General features: G+C 40.9%; 1 protein-coding gene across 1 annotated transcript in view; it reads left to right on the forward strand.

Moving 5' to 3' along the window:
- CORIN (corin, serine peptidase) overlaps nt 1-21272 on the forward strand; it is a 431554-nt gene that overhangs the window by 274661 nt on the left and 135621 nt on the right. Inside the window, exon 5 of the mRNA XM_006894163.1 lies at nt 15046-15156. Coding sequence (XP_006894225.1) covers nt 15046-15156 — 111 coding nt within the window. The remainder of the gene's footprint in view (nt 1-15045; nt 15157-21272) is intronic.

A 21272-nucleotide genomic window follows, 5' to 3' on the forward strand; every position in this document is an offset into this window, starting at 1 on the left:
GCTCTGTCCTGTGCCAATTGCACTGTCTCTGACACTCCCATCCTGATTACCCCAGTCACTGAATCATTCCACCTCATAGAGGGCCTTCTCTTCCTGTGCTGTCCCTCCACCCTCCCAAGTATGATGTCCTTCTCCAAGGACCGGTCTCTCCTCACAACATGGTCAAAGTATGTTAGACGGAGCCTCAGAATCCTTGCCTCCAAGGAGCAGCGTGGTTTAATCCTTTCTAGGATGAATGTGTTTTCCTAGCAGTCCATGGTATTCTCAATACTCTTCTCCAGCACAATATTCCATAGTAGATACGTGTTTAAAAATGATAAATTGCCCCATGTTATTTTGGCACAAAGATGTTAAATTAGAAGATAATCATTGAGATAATTTTTCCTCTGGTGTTTTATGATCTATTGAGTATATAAAAATAACGAATGCTTATAGTTTTAATCCTGTAAAGGTTTATGCTATAGAATTACTTTATAGATATAATTCATGAAGGCCTTTTGCACTGTTACTCATTAAATAAATATTAAGTACCTAGAGAAATAACAAGAGTTATAAAACAGGGTTCAGATCTTTGTTTACAGGGTCATACTCAACTAGATAGCACTTAAAAACAAAAACAACTTGGTGTTGAGTATCAGCTGTCTTAAATTCTGTACGAAGCTGAAAGACAAGAGTTTTGGTTTTAAAGTAATTCTTTCTTTTCTTTTCAATTACAATTTTAAAGAAAGTTTATGGAAGGATTGAGTTTTTATTCTTTCATTGTTACACACTGTTCTCCCTTCCCTTCCTTTCACCCCTCTTTGGTCCCCTCCCCTTTTCTGTCCTGCAGTGCACCTCTTCAAATTGTCTCATACATATAATGCCTAATTATATCTTCTTTCTGGACAGTTCCCACCCTAATCTGTTCTAATTCAGTGTTCATTATCTATCACTCTTTTCTCATTCTCTCTCCAACTCCCCCCATGTCTGACCTCTTTTATAATAGAGGTGTTAAGCAGTATTTGTCTTTTTGTGACTTAGTTATTCCACTCAGCATAATGTCCTCCAGGCTTTTCCATGTTGTGTAATGTTTTACAAATTCACTGTTTTTCAATTTCAATGCTGTGTAATATTCCATTGTTTGAATGTTCTATTGTTTCTCTATCCACTCGTTTGTTGATGGGCACTTAGGTTTCTTCCATCCATTTGCTATTGTGAGTAACACAACAATAAACTTTGGTGTGTGTATGTTTGTTTGAGTCATTGCTCTGGTTTATTTTTTTCTTTTTTTTTAAGTTATTATTAATTTCAATGAAAATTTACAGAGACTTTGGATTTCCATTCATTCATTTTTTTCCACTTTTATCCCCTCCCAACGCTCCCCCCTAGTACACTAACCTCTTGGAAAAGTAAAAAAAAAAAAACTCTTTCATTGTTTTACAATCCGTCCACCCAGGTCAACTCCAGTATACACTCCTGTCATGACAAAAATACCTAATAACCTATCCCTCTTAAACAGTTTTATCCCTCATCTGTTTCAATGCAGTATACATTATTGAAACCATCTTTTCTAAGTTCCCCCCCCCCCAACAACCCTGTTTTACAACAGTGGCACCATGCAGTATTTGTCCTTTATGGTGACTGAGATACTTCACTCAGCATAATGTCCTCCAGGGGCACCCATTTTGAATAATATTGCATGACTTCCTTGTTTTTCAATGCAGCGTAGTATTCCATTGTGTGAATATACCACAGCTTCTCTATCCATTTGTTTGTTGATGGGCACATATATTGTTTCCAACTCCTTGCTATTGTGAACAAAGCCGCGATAAACATGGGTGTTCATAAAACTGCTTGGATATGTCAGTTTTGGTCTCTTTAGGGTATATTCCCACTAGTGGAATTGCCGAATCAAATGGTATCTCTATTTGCAACTTTTTGAGAAAGCTCCATACCGCCTTCCACAGTGACTTCACTGTTTTACATTCCCACCAACAGTGAATAAAAGTTCCAGTTTATCCACAACCTTGCCAGCATTTGTTGCTTGCTGTTCTGTTAAATTTTGCTATTCTGACTGGGGTGAGATGATATCTCATAGTTGTTTTGTGCTCTGATGTCTTTTGGCTATATTTCTGGTAGTGGTGTTCCTAAGTTAAAATATATTTCTATTTCTTTTTGAGAAAGTACCAAACCATTTTCCACAGTGGTTGTATTATTTTACATTTTCACCAGCAGTAAATAGAGTTCCAGTCTCTCCACAGCCTCATCAATGTTTGTTATCTCATAGATGTTTTGATTTGCATCTCTATGATTGCCGGGGATTTTGACCATTTCTTCATGTGTTTTGTTTGCCATCTGAATTTTTCTTGGGAAAGTGTCTATTCATATTTTGTACCTATTTTTCACTTGGGTTGTTTACCTTTTTCTTGTTGAGGTGCTGGAGTATTCTATAAATTTTATAAATGAGTCCCTTATCAGATATATCATTGCTGAATATTTTCCCCAATCCTTCTTACATTCTTGGAGAAGTTTTTTATGTGCATAGAGATTTAGTTCTTAGAAGATAAAAATCTATTTTATTCTCTCCCAATTGTAGGTTTTTCATTATGCTTTGAAGGCTGTTAATGCTGTAGATTAGGGCTGCTAGAGTTGTTCCTAGCTTTTCACTGATGAATTTTATAGTATTTGATGTCACTCCTAAGTCCTTGATCCACCTTGAGTTGAGTTTTGTTGTGCGGTTTGAAGAGAGGGTCTTGCTTAAGTTTTCTACAGATGGTTTTCCAATTTTGCCAACACTTTAATTTTGTTAAAGACGCTGCCATTTACCTACATAATTGATTTGTCTCCTTGTCAAAAATCAGTTGACCATAAGTAGATGAGTTGATTTCCTAATTTTCACCTCTATTCCATTTATACTGAAATGTAACAGTACCATACTGTCTTGAGCACAGCTGTGTAGTAGGATTGAGATCAGGGAGTATTCTCTTTTTCATCAGTGCTTTGCTTATTTAGAGTCTCTTTCCATTCCACATGAAATTGGATACTGCCCTCTCCACCTTATTGAAGAATGGAATTGGTATCTGTACTGGAATTACATTGAACTTTAGGGGGCCTTTGTTAGAATTGTCATTTTCACAATATTGAGTCTTCCTATCCATTGGCGTGGGATAGTCTTTGATTTCTCTAGGTCTCTTTTTGGGTTTTTTTTGCAATAATGTTTTTGCTTTTTTTTTTTTGTATATGTCTTTTGTGTCTCTGGTTATATTTACTACCAAATATTTAATCTTGTGATTAGCTATTGTGATTAGTATTCTTTATCTTAGCTTCATTTTTATATTCTCTTTGTCACTATAGAGAAATACAACTGATTTTTGTATGTTGGTCTTGTATCCTGCTACTTTGCTGAATTAGTCTACCATGTTCAATAGTTTTCTTGCTGAATCTTGAGGGTTTTCTAAGTATACTATCATATCTTCTGCATATAGAGATAGTTTTACCCCGTCTTTGACAATTTGGATACCTCTTATTTCCTTCTCTTACCTTATTGCTCTCACTACCAGAAGAATGTCTATCTGTATTTCATTGATTATGCAAAGGCATTTGACTGTGTGGATCATAACAAACTGTGGCTGACTCTGAGAAGAATGGGAATCCCAGAACACTTAATTGTGCTAATACAAAACCTATACTTGGACCAGGAGGCAGTGGTCAGAGCAGAGCGAGGTAACACTGCATGGTTCAAAATTGGGAAGGGTGTACGCCAGGGATGCATCCTGTCTCCATACCTTTTCAACATGTATGCAGAGCAGATTATCCGAGAGGCTGGGCTCTGTGAGGAGAATTGTGGCATCAGGATTGGTGGAAGGTCTATTCACAATCTGCGTTATGCAGATGACACAACCCTGCTTGCTGAAACTGAGGAGGACCTCATGCACTTGCTGCGAAGGGTCAAGGACTGCAGCCTTCGGTATGGACTAAGGCTCAATGTCAAGAAGACAAAGATTCTTGCCACTGGACCAATTAGCAGCATCAGGATGGATGACGAAGAGATTGAGATTGTTCACAGCTTCAGTTTGCTCGGCTCCACAGTTAACACTCTTGGTACCAGCAGTCAGGAAATCAAAAAGCGTATCACAATGGGAAAGTCTGCTGTTAGGGACCTCTCAAAGGTACTCAGGAGCAACAGTGTCTCTCTGGAGACTAAGGTGCGCCTGATACAGGCCATGGCATTTGCAATCGCTTCTTATGCATCAGAGAGTTGGACAATGACTAGGGAGGACAGAAGGAGAGTGGATGCTTTTGAGCTGTGGTGCTGGAGAAGGGTACTGAATGTACCATGGACTGCTAGGAAAACAAACAGATTCGTCCTGGAAAGGGTTAAACTGGGTGGCTGCTTGGAGGCAAGGATTCTGAGGCTCCATCTAACATAGTTTGGACATGTTGTGAGGAGAGAGTGGTCCTTGGAGAAGGACATCATGCTTGGGAGGGTGGAGGGACAGTGCAGGAGGGGAAGACCTCCTATGAGATGGATTGATTCAGTGACTGGGGTAATCGGGATGGGTGTATCAGAGGCGGTGCGGTTGGCGCAGGATAGAGCAGGGTTTAGGGCTGTTGTGCATAGGGTAGCTATGAGTCGGAAATGACTCGACAGCACATAACAACAACAACAAGATTTCAAATACAATATTTAATAGAAGTGATGATAGTGGGCATCTTTGCCTAGTTTCTGTCCTCAAGGGAAATCCTTTTACTCTTTCTCCAGTAAGAATGATAGTGGCCCTTGGTTTTAGCCCCAAAGATTCCATGTCCTTTCTTAGGCAAACTTTCTGATCCACTGCTAAAAGATTACCTGCAGCTTTTTTTATTTAGTCACATTCATTCAGATAGAAGGAGAATTGATGCCTTTGAGCTGTGGTGCTGGAGAAGAGTATTGAGAATACCATGGACTGCTAGGAAAACAAACAGATTCGTCCTGGAAAGGGTTAAACTGGGTGGCTGCTTGGAGGCAAGGATTCTGAGGCTCCATCTAACATAGTTTGGACATGTTGTGAGGAGAGAGTGGTCCTTGGAGAAGGACATCATGCTTGGGAGGGTGGAGGGACAGCGCAGGAGGAGAAGGCCCTCTATGAGGTGGATTGATTCAGTGACTGGGATAATCTGGATGGCAGTGTCGGAAACAGTGCTATTGGCTGGCACAGGATAGAGCAGAGTTTAGGGCTGTTGTACATAGGGTCGCTATGAGTCTCAAGCGACTCGATGGCACATAACAGCAACAACAACAACAACAAATACATTCATTCTTTTTTAATTAGTCATATTGTTGTTCTTGTTACATACCATGAAGTTGGAACCATCTCAGAGCTGACCCTCCATTGAGTTTTCAGAGGCAATAAAATGCATGGGAGGAGATTGCCCATCTCTCTCTCATAGAGTAGATGGTGGATTTCAACCACCAGGTTGAAACACAGGTTGGCAACACAGCTCCTTAGTACTAGGCCACTAGAGCTTACAGACTTATAAAAAAGGAAGAGTGACTGTGGATTACAAGAAGCTAATTTAGAGTAGTGTGTAGAATGAGCTCATAGTTCCATCTCACGTGAGCATGGACTGTGTACGCTTAGCTCTCTCTTCAGAGGAGGACCAGAAGCTGAACTTTGGATATAAGCAAGGGTAAATGAGGATACCATACAGTTGGTAATTGGTGAATGACTTCTGACAAAAGATTCTAGACGTTAACAACCAAAGTAATGACAGCATTTGCCAGTATAAATGTTGCCTATAATACACAGGCAAAGATACAAATACACAGGCAAAAACACAGCTGAAAGCAGTAGCAAGAAAACAACAGGCTATTTCAGGCTCTGTATTTTCATTTCTGCAGTCTGTTAATAGAGACAAGAGTACCAAGAAGAACTCATTGTCTTTATGGGTATGCACTCTTCAGAATCCATGGAATTCCCAAGTCCTGGTTGCTGATATGGTCTGGTTTGAAAACCAGTGGTGTCTCACGTAGTATATTTTTGTTAACTCTTATCAGTGCAGTAGTATTAAAGTTGTAAGTAGAGGTCAACTTTGGTGGTAAGGCACAGTCTATAGGGAGTTGCACTGCTCACCCAAATATAGCATTCTCCTAGAGATCCGAATTTACCAGCACCTCTGAAGGAGAAAGATAGACTATATCTTTCCATGTGATTTTCTGCTTCAGAAAACTCACTGGATGTTAAACTATGTGTTGGTTCTGACTTGATGATAATGAGTTTGAGTTGGAGAGTTGGTAGACAATACGGTAACTTTAGCTAGCAAAGATATCCTCATCAAGTGGTGAGAGGAGGGGATTTCTCATGCCCTGATTTATTAAAAAAATATCCCCATAGGCTGGAATAATGTCTGCTGGGACATGGTGCATTCAGGGTTATGGATAAAACTTTGTACCACTGGACCACTTGACAACCACCATGATAGATGGGGAAGAGTATGAAGTTATTAACAATTTCAACTTCCTTGTATCTACAATAAACATTCTTGGCACCAGCAGTCAAGAAATCAAAAGATTAATTGCTCTGGGGAAAGCTGCTGTCAGGGACCTCTCCAAAGTGCTTAAGAGCAACAAAACCAGTCTGGAGACGAAGGTGTGCCTGATTCAGGCCATCATCTTTGCAATTACTTGCTATGCAGTAGAGCTGGACAATGACTAGAGTTGACTAGTAGTTTGATTTGTAGTGCTGGAGAAGAGTATGGAACATACCATGGACTGCCAAGAAAACAAAAAGGTTCAACCTGGAGAGGGTGAAACCAAGATGTTCCTTAGAGGCAAGGATTTTGAAGCTCTGTCTCACATACTTTGGGCATATGGCCAAATGAGTCCCCAGAGAAGGACATCATGCTTGAAAGGATGGAGGGACAGCACCAGAGAGGAAGACTCTGAATGAGATCCAGTAACTGGAATAATGAGGATAGGTATGTCAGAGTCAGCGATCTAGGCTTAGGATCGGGCTAGGTTTAGAGCTATTATCACAAAGTTGCTGTGAGTGGCAGACGACTTGGTGACACATAACAACAACAAAACAACCCAAATACATATTAGGATCCTAACCCTAATAATAGGGGCACTCTGGTGGTGGTGTTGTAGGCCACAGGAAGTTGCACTGTAGACTCAAGGTAGCTCCTTCTAGATATTTGAATCCACCAGCAGCCCCATGGGAGAGAGATGGGAACTCTCCTCTTGTGTCATTTAATCTGATGGAGGGTCCTTACAAGTTGAAATCAACTAAATGGCAATGAATTTTAGATTTAAAGAAACTAAGGCATTTGAAAACAAACAGATTAGTCCTGGAAAGGGTTAAACTGGGTGGCTCCTTGGAGGCAAGGATTCTGAGGCTCCGTCTAACATACTTTGGACATGTTGTGAGGAGAGACCAGTCCTTGGAGAAGGACATCATGCTTGGGAGGGTGGAGGGCAGGCGCAGGAGGGGAAGGCCCTCTATGAGGTGGATTGATTCAGTGACTGGGGTAATCAGGATGGGAGTGTCGGAGACAGTGCAATTGTCACAGGACAGAGTAGAGTTTAGGCTGTTGTACATAGGGTCACTATGAGTAGCAAGCGACTCGACGGCACGTAACAACAACAACAAGGCATTTGATAAATTTTTGTGTCATTTTTGAACATCTGTTATTTAGTCCATTGTGTCCATGTGCTATTGATATAAAATCTAACATGTACTCTTAAAATATAGGTGATGTTAGTGAAATGGTATCAGGACTATATATCATGACTTCTCAAGGAATGTTCCTTTGCTATATAACTCAGAGCCTCTTGAAAGATGATAATATCAGGCAGTGAAAGGCACTATCCTCAATCCCCTATAGAAAGTTGGTAAGTGCTCCCTCAAAGTGTTTTCTAAAAACCCTAATGTTGATATAAAATGTCATTTCATTTAGCCCTTCATACACCTGAGGGAAAGACATTTGTGTTGTGCTCAGAAGATTTGAATAGGGTGTTCTTTCCTGACCATTTATCAAGTGACAGCCTAAATAGCCATGCCTTTGCATCAGGGAATGGATGTTGGAAATGGATTGCCCCTGGAGCTTGGATCTCAGAATTCTGGGGTGATAGTCACTTTTTACAGCTGCATGGCTTTGGGTAGTTTGTGCGTTGGTCTTATTAGGGCCCTGTTCTTGTATTTCTAAACATCCACTCTCCCCAAAGCTGCTGTGATAAGGATGTCTGACTGTGTATTTTATGGGCTATTAAAGCAAAGCAAACCAAAACCACCATAGCTAATCAATTCTGACTCGTGGCCACTCATACATTACAGAGAAGAACTGCTCCGTAGAGTTTTCTTCTTTGTAACTTCACGGGAGCAGAATACCAGATCTTTATTTTCTGTGTATAAACCACCAATCTTTTGGTTAGTAACAAGCAAAATATTTGTGCTACAGTTTCACAAAATGGTGCAGTACTTGCTACACATCTGAAAATTGGACAACGTCTAAGAATGCCAGAAGAATTATTGCTTTTGAGTTGTGATGCAGGAGAAGACTACAGAATGTCCCTTGCACTGCCAAGAAAACAAACAGGTCTGTCCTAGAGAAAGTGAAACCATGCTGCTCCTTGGAGTCAAGGATGGTGAAACTCTGTCTCCCATACTTTGAGAAATATGGTAAGGAGAAACCAGTCCTTGGAGAAGAACATCATGCTTGGAAAGGTAGAGCATCAGTGTAAGTGAGGAAGACCCTCAATGAGATGGACTGACACAATAATTACAACAATAGGTACAAGTGTGTCAGAGCTGGTCAGGATGGCACAAGACAATATAATATTCAGAGCTGTTGTTCATATGATTGTTATGAATCGTAGCTGACTTGATGGCACATAGCAACAACCATGATGTGGTGAAACTCAGGTGAAATTGTTCACTGCAGATCAGTAAATTAGCACAAGTCAGCCTTACTAAATTTGGTCAGCTGGTTCTCTCTCCCTGCTACAGACTATAAATTTGAAAAGTGCTCTGATTTTGTAGGAAGATCCTGTGGGGTTGGCAGAAAGATTTTCTAGCCATATCTGAAAGCAGAAGCTTTGCTGTGGTGAAAAATGTAAATTGTTCATGGCAGATTATTGAGGAGAATGGGAATCCCAGAACACTGGTATGTGCTTATGTGAAACCTAGTACTTGGACCAGGAAGCAGTGCTCAGAACAGAGCAGGGAAGCATTGCATGGTTCAAAATCAGGAAGGGAGTGCATCAGGGATGCATCCTGCCTCCATATCTTTTTTAATTGCTATGCAGAATAGATCATTTGGGAAGCTGGGCTTTATGAGGAAGAACGTGGCATCAGGATTGGAGGAAGATGCAGCAATAGCCTGCTTTATGCAGATGATACAACCTTGCTTGCCCAAAATGAGGAGGGCCTGAAGCATTTTCTGCAGAAGGTCAAGGACTGCAGACTTCAATATAGATTGAAGCTCAACATCAAGAAGACAAAGATTCTCACCACTAGACCAATTGACAGCACCATGATGGATGGGAGAGAAATTGAGATTGTTAACAGTTACAGCTTGCTCAGCTCGACAATTAATACTCTTGGCACCAACAGTCAGGAAATCAAAAGATGAATTACATGAGGTAAATCTGCTGTCAGGGACCTTTTCAGAATACTGAGAAGAAACAATGTCAATCTAGAGACTAAAGTTCACCTGATCCAGGACATGGTCTTTGCAATTACTTGCTATACATCCGAGAGCAGGACAATGAATAAGAATGACGGAAGAAGAATTGATGGCTTTGAGTTGTGGTGCTAGAGAAAAGTCATGAACATAACGTGGACTGCCAAGAAAACAAACAGGTCTGTCTTGGAGAGGGCTAGCATTTCGAAGCTCCATATTACATACTTTGGGCATGTGGCCTGGAGGGACCGATCGTTGGACATCATTCTTGGAAGGGTGGAGGGACAACACAGGAGAGGAAGACCCCAAATGAGGTGAATTGATACAGTACCCAGGGCAATGGGGGTAGATGTGTCATAGTCAGTGAGACTGGCTCAGAACAGGGCAGGCTTCAGAGCTTTTGTACACAGGGTTACTATGAGTTGCTGGGGACTTAATGGCACATAAGAACAACAACAACAGTAGCCCAATGCCTACCCTGCTTCTTGGGTAATCTAATACTGCCAGGGACCCATGTGGGGCTGTTAAACCCTTTGCTGTTGACTCAATTCCTAGTTAACTGTGATTCATAGCAGCCCTGTGAACAATGGATCTGAATCCTGCTCTATCCTGTGCCACCCTCACCATCTCTGATATACTTGAGCCCCTTGTTACAGTAGCTGTGCCAATCCATCTTGTTGAGGGTCTTCCTCTCTTTTACTGGCTCTCCACTTTGGCAAGAATGATGTTCTTTTCCAAGGACTGGACTCCCCTAACAACATGGCCAAAGTATGTGGGGCAAATCAGTGCTGATGTAATTATTAAAGCTCAACTAGTTCTATGGGAGCACTGTGGTCTAGTGGCAATCACAAAGACACATGGTTTGAGGCCATCAGCTGTTCTGCTTGAGAAGGATGGCCAATCTCACTGGAGGGTCAGCTGTGGGTCGGTTCTGACTCTACAGTACACAGCAACAACAGTGCTAAGCCCAAGAGCAAGGACTTGAACCCATGAGCCTCTCTATGGGACGAAGATTTAACATTCTACTTTTGTAAAGGGCTCTGCCTTGGGGAGCAGCTCTGCTCTGCTGTACAGGATGATTATGGTTTGACAGCAGTGAGTTTGGTTTTGTTTTTCTTTGAATCTTTTCAGAAGCATACTACCACATATCTCTCCTATAGAGTAAATGGGAGGTTTGGACCACCACCCTTTTTCTTAGTAGTTGAATGCTTAACTGCTGTTCCCTCAGATTCCTTAATGGACTGCTGTTGTGAGCTGTGAGTCAAGTCTGACTCATCAGACCCAGTAAAGAATATCAACATAGATCCTTCAGAAGCACTTTCTTAATGGGACAATTTTACACAAATGCAAGAAAATCTGAATGTGAGTTCAGAAGAGAGAGATCAGATGGAAAAATTATGCAGAAGGGATCCCAACTATGTGAAAATAATGACTAATGAAATTATGAAGAATGAATGGGAATGAAGAAACATTTTTCAATAAAGAAAACAAGAAAAACAACCTTATTGTCCTAAGATCAAGCGCAGCTCCATAGCCAACAGGGGAATCAGACAAAAGAACTCCGTTTCTGCTGAATCCATCACGCCAGGGGATATCAGTAATCAAAACAGTGCAGGCAGAGCCAGGGTCTAAATTCGATCCAGATTTGATATGAACAAACAGAAGAAAAATGGCTTCACTGGAGTAAAAAGTTTAGGGTCCTGGAGATGAAATCTAAGTGTTCGAAGCTATTTCATGTTGAGCTTTCAGCTGAATTTCCTGAGGAATCATCAGAGCCGCAATGTGGGGAATGCCATCGTTCTTCTGAGGCATCGCAGCTGCTGAACAGCAGACACCTGGAATCTCTGCGTGCTCTAGCTCAATACAATGGGTATGAGCACAGGAGCTATCATGAGAATGGTCCATGATAGAGCAAAGTTCCATGTTGTTCACAGGGTGCCGAGAGTCGTAGTCCAATAGATGGAATCAAACAACAACAATTAGTATAATTACAGAAACAATATCAATAGGATAACACTATGCCTTACATTGTTCTGAACCTTAGAAAGAGGGCATTGACTGTATAGACTGATTATTAACATCCTAACGTTCTTTATTTTTCATTTTGTATATATTTACTGGCATACTCCTTTATAGTCTATGTTGATTCTCTATTGACACCTCCAATACTGTACACAAGAAACATGTTTAACATTTTGGCAGTTGAAACTTGTAAATACAATTTATATTGATGGTGAAATTGTGGGGTTTCCCTGAAAATAAGGAGTTGCTTGTTCAATTGACTTGCTTTCGAAGTTCATATACAGTGTATTTCACACTATTCTTCATTCATATTATATTTCATACAATCATCCACACGCACTATGTCCCATTAAATCAGTCACCATTGGACCTTGCCCATCATTACCCTGCCTTTTCATCTGAATCCTTCCTATTTCCTCCTTTCCCATACCTCCCAAACTGTACAGCTGTGTGGTTTCACCCCTATCTATCCTCATCTCTCTATTCCCTTCCCTTCCTCCTTTGAGATCCCATACATGCTTTACTAGTTATCCTTCTATTTTTACAACAATGGTCTCATGTAGTATTTGTCCTTATGAAACTGAATTAGTCCACTCAGCATATCATTCTCCAATCTCTTCCAAGTTATGCAGTATTTTTCAACATCATTGCTCCTGAGTGTTGCATAGTATTTCAATGTGTGAATGCACCACAATTTCTCAATCCATTCAGTTGTGGTTGGACATTTGGGCTGCTTCCGTGTTCTTTCAATGGTGACTAATGCTGCTGTGAACATTGCTGTATAAATCTCCATTTGTGTCTCAGTTCTGATTTCCTTGGGATGTATTCCTAGTAGTGGAATAGCTGTGTCATTTGGAGTTCCTATGTTCAACTTTTTGAGGAAATGCCAAATTGTCTTCCAGAGTGGTTGTACCATTTTACAATCTTACAACAGTATGAGAGTTCCCACCTCTCCAAATACTCTCCAACATTTATTGCTGCTCTACTAAACTTTACCACTGTTACTGGGGTAAGATGAGATCTTGTTGGTTTTGACTTGCATCTTTTTTATTGCCAGTGGTTTTGAGCATTTTTTCATATATCTGTTGGCCATTTGAATATATTCCTCTGTGAAAAGTCTTTCTATGTCTTTTGCCCATTTTGTAACTTGGTATCAGTATTTTTCTTCTGGAGGCCCAAGAGTATTCTGTAAACTTTTGTTATGAGACTCTTGTCTGAGATCATCTTGCCAAATGACTGTTTCCAGTTGGTAGGTTTTTCTTTTCACTCTATTGGAAAATGTTTTTGATAAGCATAGAGATTTAATCTTTAGAAAGTCCCATTCAGTGAAAATTAGTTTTGATGTTGATGGTGTCAAGATTACATGGGTTGTAACATGAGAAATTTACCACATGAATTAGTACTTTGTTGTTGGTTGTAGATGCCATGAGTATGACTCATATTGAGACTACAAACAACAGATCTGACCCTGCCCTATCCTGTGTTATCCTCTCAATCTCTTACCACGTGAGCCCATTGCTGCAGTTACTGTGTCAATCCACTTGGTTGAAGGTCTTCCTCTGTTTCACTGTCCAGAATAGTCTCTCCTTGCAACATGCTCAAAGTATGCAAGATGGAGCTTCACTGCCCTTGCTTCCATGGAGCAATCTGGCTTCGCTGTCTTGAAGACATATCTGTTAGTTCTATTATTTGATCAACTAGACTTGAAGCATTTGTTGTAGAAGTTCAAGGAATTCAGTATGGATTGCTTCTCAATGTCAGGAAAACAAAGGTTACTACCACTGGATCAATGGATGGAGAGGAGCTTGAAACTGTGAACAACTTCATTTTGCTTGGATCCACAGTTAATACCCTTGGTATCAGCAGTCAGGAAATAAGGAGACTCATTGTACTGGGAAAATCTGCAGTGAGGAACCCCTCCAAATTATTGAGGAGTACTGATGTCAGTTTGAAGACCAAGTTGAGTTTTATTCAGGCCATGGTCTTTCCGATAACTAGCTATGCATCTGAGAGCTGGACAATGAAAAAGGATGAGAGAAAAAGAATTGACAACTTTGTGCTGTGGTGTTGGAGAAGAGCACTGAACATCTCATGGATGGCCAAGAGAATAAACAGTTATGTCTTGGAGAGGGTACAGCTAGAGTGCTCTTTGGAGGTAAGAATGATGAGGCTTCACCTCACTTACTTTGGACATGTTGCTAGAAGGGGCTATTCCTTGGAGAAAAACATGATGTTCAGTGAAGGTGAGGGATCTGCCAGGTAGATTGACATGGTGACTACTTAATGGCCTTTCGTGTGTCAGGAAGCATGAAGATGGCTCAGGATACATAAGGGTTTAGATCTCTTGTTCATAGGGTCACTATGAGTGTCCTTGACTCGATAGCACCTAACAACAACAGTACCTTCATGTCTTAAAGTTATCCTTAGTGGTGCAAGACGGGGAAATGCTTTGTTTGGTTGTACATAGGTTACTATGACTAAGAGCTGATTCAACAGCATCTAACAACAACGTAATTTTGAAGCATTTGAATATTTACTGAATTTTGAGAAGAAAAAGAGAGAAAAAAAAAACAACAAAGTAGACCAAAATGCCACTGAGTGCCAGCCAATGTCATATGTTGTTTTCATTGTCATTATTGATTGACATTTCAGCTAGCATTTTTATTAAGACAAATATATTTCAAATACTGGACACAGGGTCTCTATGTTGATGTTGAAATAATATGTCAATTAATTGATTAGATTTGTGCTGTAATTTTCTCCTTCCAAATCCTTTAAAGAGTTCTATCTGGGGAAGACTTGTCTAGAAGGACTTCACTTTGAAATAATCTTCAGTTATTAGGGAAATATTCCCATTTGGTGTTTCCCCGACATAAATTGTAATTTCTCAGACTGTCCTCTCACTTGCTGAAGTAGTTGCCTTCTCTGTCAGTTGCTGTGTGTTTCCCCCTGCTTTCTTCAGGCAGAGGAGTTCTGATGTCTTAGTCCACAGGGAGCTGTGCTGTTAACCCAAAGCCTGACCACTCTGTCAGTTCGATTCCGCCTGCGGCTCCATAAGAAAAAGATGAGCAGTTCTCCCTTCGAATTTATAGCCTCTGAACAAACAGCCAGAAGGTTTGCTACACATCACATCTGAATCACGGCAATGAGTTTTACTTATTTTCTTCAAGCCAGCACTCTGTATGAGCTAGAAGTGATTTCCCGATGAAGGTAGAAACAGGCCAAAGGAAAACTGTGACAAGGAGACCGAAGTAGTTTGGAAAGAAATGTCTTCAATAACAGGGAGGGCTTTTCTCTTTACTCTTTCTTTCTTCTTATTCTGCAAACAAAACCTAGCAATGCAGCTGTGCTCTGATGCTGTATTTATGCCTTTCCCTCTAGGGCTGTGTGGAGGAGATAGCTTCGCGTGTGCCAGTGGCATCTGTGTGCCCAAGAAGCTGCAATGTAATGGCTACAATGACTGTGCGGACTGGAGCGATGAGACCCACTGCAGTAAGTGACAGCCATTTGGGGTTGGTCTGCATGGACAGAGATCCTATTCAGAAGCCAAGGTCATTCCATATCACCCCTCTGGCATTTGCACCAACTACTTTGGGTTTGCCTTTCTAAAGTGTACAAACATGTTTACCTTGTTTATTTATGCTTCTAAACCTGGAGATCGCCAATGGCACAAACTATTAAATGCCCCTTCTGCAGATTCAGCCTTAAACAACCTCATTTTATGTCTTCCCTGATTTCATTGGCTGTGTTGACTGAATTAGCTAGTGGTTTGCTAGCTATAGATTCAGATTCCAAGTTGTTTTGCACGGATGCACCAGATTAAAAGGAAAACTTGGCCTCCAGAAGACATTGCATGATCTGTATCCAAAAGGGAACCATATGCAATTGTATTCTAATTGTTTTTTAATGGTTACATAACTAGCAACAATGACTGTGGTTTTGGAAAGCTGAGTTGACAGCCCTAGGGGTGGCCAAGGCTTCGGCACCCTTGGTCGCTGATCTCAGCTGAAAGAGTCCGCTGTGCTGTTTGCCAGGGGAACCAAATTTTCTTCCTCAAAGGCTCAGGATGCTAACTTATGGTCACTTTTGAAAGGCAGGAAAATGTGGTAACATTTTAAGTCACCCTTTCCCAAACTGCTGTTTTCTGTTGTCTTGAAAAATGCTTGAGGGAAAAAAAAGAAATGTGAGTTTAAGAAACTATTACATTGTATACATCTATTGTATTGATGTATTGTTGTTGAGTTATGATGGATTATTTCCCATTATTGTTCTGAATCCTACAGAGAGAAGAAGCAGCCTTGTTAATTTTTCTTTACTTGGCCTTTTGTCAACATTAGCTGCTCGTGTGCTCCCACCTCCTAACTATTTTTCTCTCCTCCCCCTCTTTCTCTCTCTCTCCTCCTCTGTTTTCCTTCATTCTTTCCTTTCCTCCCTACCTCCTTCTTTTTCCTTTTGCATAATGCCCAATTTCTTTGGCCTTGTTTGCATAATCCATGTTGTTGTTGTTGTTTAGTGCCGTCGAGTCATAGACGACTCATAGCAACCCTATGAAAGAACCGCCTGAGCACTGTTCATACATAGAGTTTCCGGAGGCAAGCCATTTTGGAAGTGGATGCCGCTCCTGCTTCCAGGCTTGTTTTAGTTGGGAAGCTCCAGCCAACACTGTCCACCATGGGTACCCGTTACCACGATTGGCACATTATTGTCACAGTCTTCAACATCACAGCAACCACAAGTTACCTGTGTACAGCAACACACAGACCAGTGCTATACCACCTAGAAGAATGTTTGACAGGAAGACAATTTGAACCTGGCCGAGGGCCACAGATTAAAATCACCCACCTTTGGCTTGGTAGCATAACTTCCTTTCCACTAGGCCAACATTTTTAAAAAAATACTGTCTTCTGAAAATCTACTTTTGTAGCTTGGAATTCTTGCTTCCGAAAAAACTATGGCATGCTGTTTTCTGTTGAACATAATTTAATACGATGTGTATTTAAATTAGAACGTTCTGGGGTCTTGGGGGTGTTGGTGATACAGTGATTAAAGTGTTTGGTGGCTAACTGAAAGGTAAGACATGGCCATCTGCTTCTGTAAAGCTTTGGAGCCTTGTAAACGCTACCTGGGCATCCTATAGGATTGCTGAGTCAGGATAGACTTAGCGGCAGTTGTAGCAGAAAATATTGTTTAAAGAGAGAATTTTAATGAGTCAGTAGAATGATATCCAGTTTAGGAAAGTGGGCCTGCTCACTTATCACCCAGTCATGGTTACGGCATTGTTGAAGTCTGCTGTGCTTCTCTTCCCCACCCCTAACCCCGGGGGTGGCAGGGAGTTGGAGACAAATGCAGTCATCATCAAAACGCTCCTCTGTGACACAGAACATCACACTTTGGTTTTGTGGTTTTTAGATTTTTGATCTTGTATTGGGAGCTCCCATGGCCTACTGGATAAGGCTTTACGCTGCCAATGCAGAGGCAAATGATTTGAACTGGCCTATTGCTCTTGGAAGAAACATGGCAGTCTCCTCCCATTCAATTTACAGCCTCTGGGAGCCTGTTGGAGGGTCAGTGATGAGCCGATTCCAACTCAACAGCAATGAATACCACCATCGCCTCATGTGCAACCACCACTCTTCTGTCACTGGAGGCTTGCATGTTGATATAACCCTGAATAGTTTTCAATGGAGCTTCCAGATTAAAACAGACCAGGAAAAAGGCCTGGGAGTCTGCTTCTGACAACTAGCTAATGAATACCCTACAGTTCACAGTCTGAAGCCCAGATTCACTATTGCATGGGAAATAACCCAATGGCCACTAACAACAACAACAATGACAATGTATTATCGATTAAATATTTCTAGAAACAATTTCGGTTTGTTTGGTTCCACTATCAACACTCTTGGCACCAACAGTCAGGAAATCAAACGACTAATTGCATTAGGAGAATCTATTGTCAAGGACCTCTCCAGAGTGTTAAAGAGCAACAATGTCAGTCTACAGACTAAGGTGTGCCTAATCCAGGCCATGGTCTTTGCAATTACTTACAATGCATCAGAGAGCTGGACAATGAATAGGATGACCGAAGGAGAATTTATGTCATTGAGCTGTGGTGCAGGAGAAGAGTATTGAATAAACCATGGACAGGCAAATGAACAAATAGATAGGCTTGGAACAAGTACAGCCAGAATTCTCCTTGAAGGAAAAGATGGCTAAGCTTTTTTCCTCATACTTTGGAAATGTTGCTAGGAGAGGCTATTCCTTGGGAAGAGATATCATGCTTGGAAAGATGGAGGGGCAATGAAAGAGAGGAAGAACCCCAAGGAGATTGACTTACACAGTGACTGAAGCAATGGGATTTAGTGTGTTAGAGCTGATGAGTATGCACAGGATAGGGCAGAGTTTAGGGCTATAGTTCATAAGTTTGCTATGAGTCATACTTGACTCAAGACCACCTAACAATGACAGGTTGGAAGCTTTAGGTAGGCTACCAAAGAGGTGGTGGGGGAGGGAGCAATGTCTTTGAGAGTAGTGTTGATGAAGAGTACAGAATATCCTGCAGACAGAAGAAAAAGCAAGCAAGTCTATGTTGGAAGAAGTACAACTAGTACAACTAGGTTGTTCCTAAACAAGGATGGTGACATTCCACCTCACACACTTTGGGCATTTTGTCAGAAGGGACCAGTAAATAGAGGGTCCATAAAAGAGAGAAAGACACCCAATGAGATACATTGACACATTGACTGTCACAGTGGCCTCAAGCCTGTGAGGATGGCACAGGATAAGGCAAGGTTCAGATCTGCTGTTCAAAGGGTTGGCAAGTTTTAGCTGACTTGACAACACCTAGCAGCCGCAACTTCCTGACCTTGTTGTTATTGTTGCTATGTGCTGTTGAGTCTGACCCAACTCATCGCTGATCCTCCAGTGACTTTTTAGAGGAAGTTAATTACATTGGAGGAGATTGTCCATCATTCTTCTGTGGGACATCTGGTGGATTTGAACCATGTGTCTATGGATTTTCAGTGCAATTTATTTCTTCATGAAGTGTTTATGCTAATCAGAGAAATAAGACCATAGAACCTATTAATGAAAATATTTTAAAACAATATAGTAGGCCATGGTCTTTGCAATTATTTGCTATGAATCAAAGAGCAGGACAGTGCATAAAGATGACAGAAGAATTGATGCCTTTGGACTATGGTGCTGGATAAGAGTATTGAACATATGGCAAACTGCTAAGAGAATAAACATACCTGTCTTGGAGAGGGTGAAACCAAATTGCTCTCTGGAAGCAAAGATTTTGAAGCTCCATCTCACAAACTTTGGTGTGTTGCCAGGAGGGACCAGTTGTTGGAGAGTGACATCATGCTTGGGAGGGTAGAGGGACAATGCAGGATAGTAAGACCCTGGATGAGATGGATTGGCTCAGTGACTGGGGTAATATGGGCAGGTGTATCAATCAGAGACAGTTGATGTTGGCTCAGTATAGAGCAGGGTTCAGAGCTATTGTACATAAGATCATTAGGAGTTACAGGTGACTCAACAGCACGTAAACTAACAACATCACCACAAGACTGGTTTGAATGAAAAGGAGGTGGTAGGTTCCGTGAGTAAGATGAGAGCAAAGTCACCAGGAGTTGGATTGGTGTGGGGAGAATCAATGAAAAAAGACAGGATTAACGCTGTTAGTATAGTGTTGGACAGCTTCGCTCAACTAGTGCAGCTGTGTGACTTGTCAGACATTTTTGATTGTCACAGCTGTAAGGTTGTAACACCAGCATCTAACTGGTAAAGGGTACTGGCTTAGATGCCGCTAATGTCCTACAATGCACAGGGCAGATCTTCCCAGCAAAGAGTGACTGAGTCCAAATGTCAGTAGTGCTGCAGTTGATGAACTCTGTGCTAGAACTACCAGTCAATAATAGAACAAATCATTGTTTTTGCTGAGTCAGAATCATCCCATAGCTGACCCTCCGGTGAATTTTCAGAGGCAGTAAATCACATGAGAGGTGACTGTACATTTTCTCCCTGCAAAGCAGCTGGTGGACTAAAACGATATGCTTTTTGCAATGATGTAACTCCCTATCACTAAGCCACTAACATTCCCTAGAACAAGCTCAAGGAATAAAAAAGCTTGGCTTCTTCTCTTGGTCTGCTTACTAACAAGCTGAGGAACTCTAGACAGCTCATTTAAAATTCGGTCAAGTGCAAAATAAGAGGGACGGAATTAATGTTCTTCACTCTCCCCCATCATTAACACTCTGTAGGTGGAAGCTGAGCCCCCATGTTTGAATCATGGATTGAGATTTACTAATGTGTTTCTATTCATAGATGAATTTTTGTCTTTACCATTTATATTCACAGAGTCACAGACTGGGAAAATGGAATGAAGATCTCGATAATAACCAAAACCACAAGATTCTGTAAACTTGTGAAATGCAACCCTTGTCTGAAATGGTTTTGCCAAAATGTATTTTTTCCAGTCAGTAGGTTTTCTTTTCATTCTGTAGAAAAATGTTTTTGATGTGCATGGGGATTTAATTTTTAGTAGATCCCATTCATCAATTTTCTTCTTCTCCAGATTGTGCATTTCTGGCTGTATTTGGCAATTTCTTTATTTATTGACCATGCTGTCTAATCTTGATCTCAGTTTGTCTCTGATGAACTTTATGGTTTTGGACTTTATTCCCAGGTCAGAATTCTACAGAGCCTCTAAAAGGAAAAGACTGATAATGCAATTACAAAATGAGCAAAAGACATGGAAAGAATTCACATAAGATATTCAGATGGCCAACAGACACATAAAGAAATGCTCAAAATCACTGACAATAAGAGAGATGCAAATCAAAGCCATATGAGATACCATCTCAACCCAGCAGCAGTGGCAAAGTTTAACAGAACAGCAAGTAATAAATGTTGGAGAGGATATGGAGAGATAGGAATTCTTATACAATCTTGGTGAGATTGTAAAATGGTACAACTACTCTGGAAGACAGTTTGGTGTTTCCTCAGAAAGCTGAACATAGAAATTCCATATGGCCAAGCTATTCTACTGCTTGGAATGTACCCCAAGAAAATGAGAACTGAGGCACAAAGGACACTTGTACACCTATGTTCACAGCAACATTATTCACCATCGCAAGAACATGGGAACAGTCTAGATGTCCAACTACAATTGAATGGATTGAAAAATTGTGGCACATTTACACCATAGAATATTATACAGCACGTAGGAGCAATGATTTTATAAATCACTACCTAACTTGGGAGGGACTGGAGAGCATTATGCTAAGTGAACTAACACAGTCCCATATGGACACATACTGTGTAAGGCCATTATTGTAGAATGTGTATGAGGATCCAAAGGGGGGAGGGTGGAACAGAGGGGTGAGGATGGGCAGTTGGGGTGATCATAGAGTCACACAGTTTAATGGGTGGAGGGAAAGGTGGGTAAAGGAAATAAATATCTAGTGAGAAAAACACTGTCTATGAACTTTTAAAGTAAACCAGTATAAAATAAAAAAGAACCCTTTAATTAAAAATAATCAAAACTACAATGAGATACTAGTTCACTCTAGTAGTAGTAGCAAAGTTTACAGGACAACAAGCAA

The sequence above is a fragment of the Elephantulus edwardii genome, unplaced genomic scaffold, assembly GCF_000299155.1.
Source record: "Elephantulus edwardii isolate Elephantulus edwardi_28Jun2011 unplaced genomic scaffold, EleEdw1.0 scaffold00137, whole genome shotgun sequence".
NCBI classification, from domain to species: domain Eukaryota; kingdom Metazoa; phylum Chordata; class Mammalia; order Macroscelidea; family Macroscelididae; genus Elephantulus; species Elephantulus edwardii.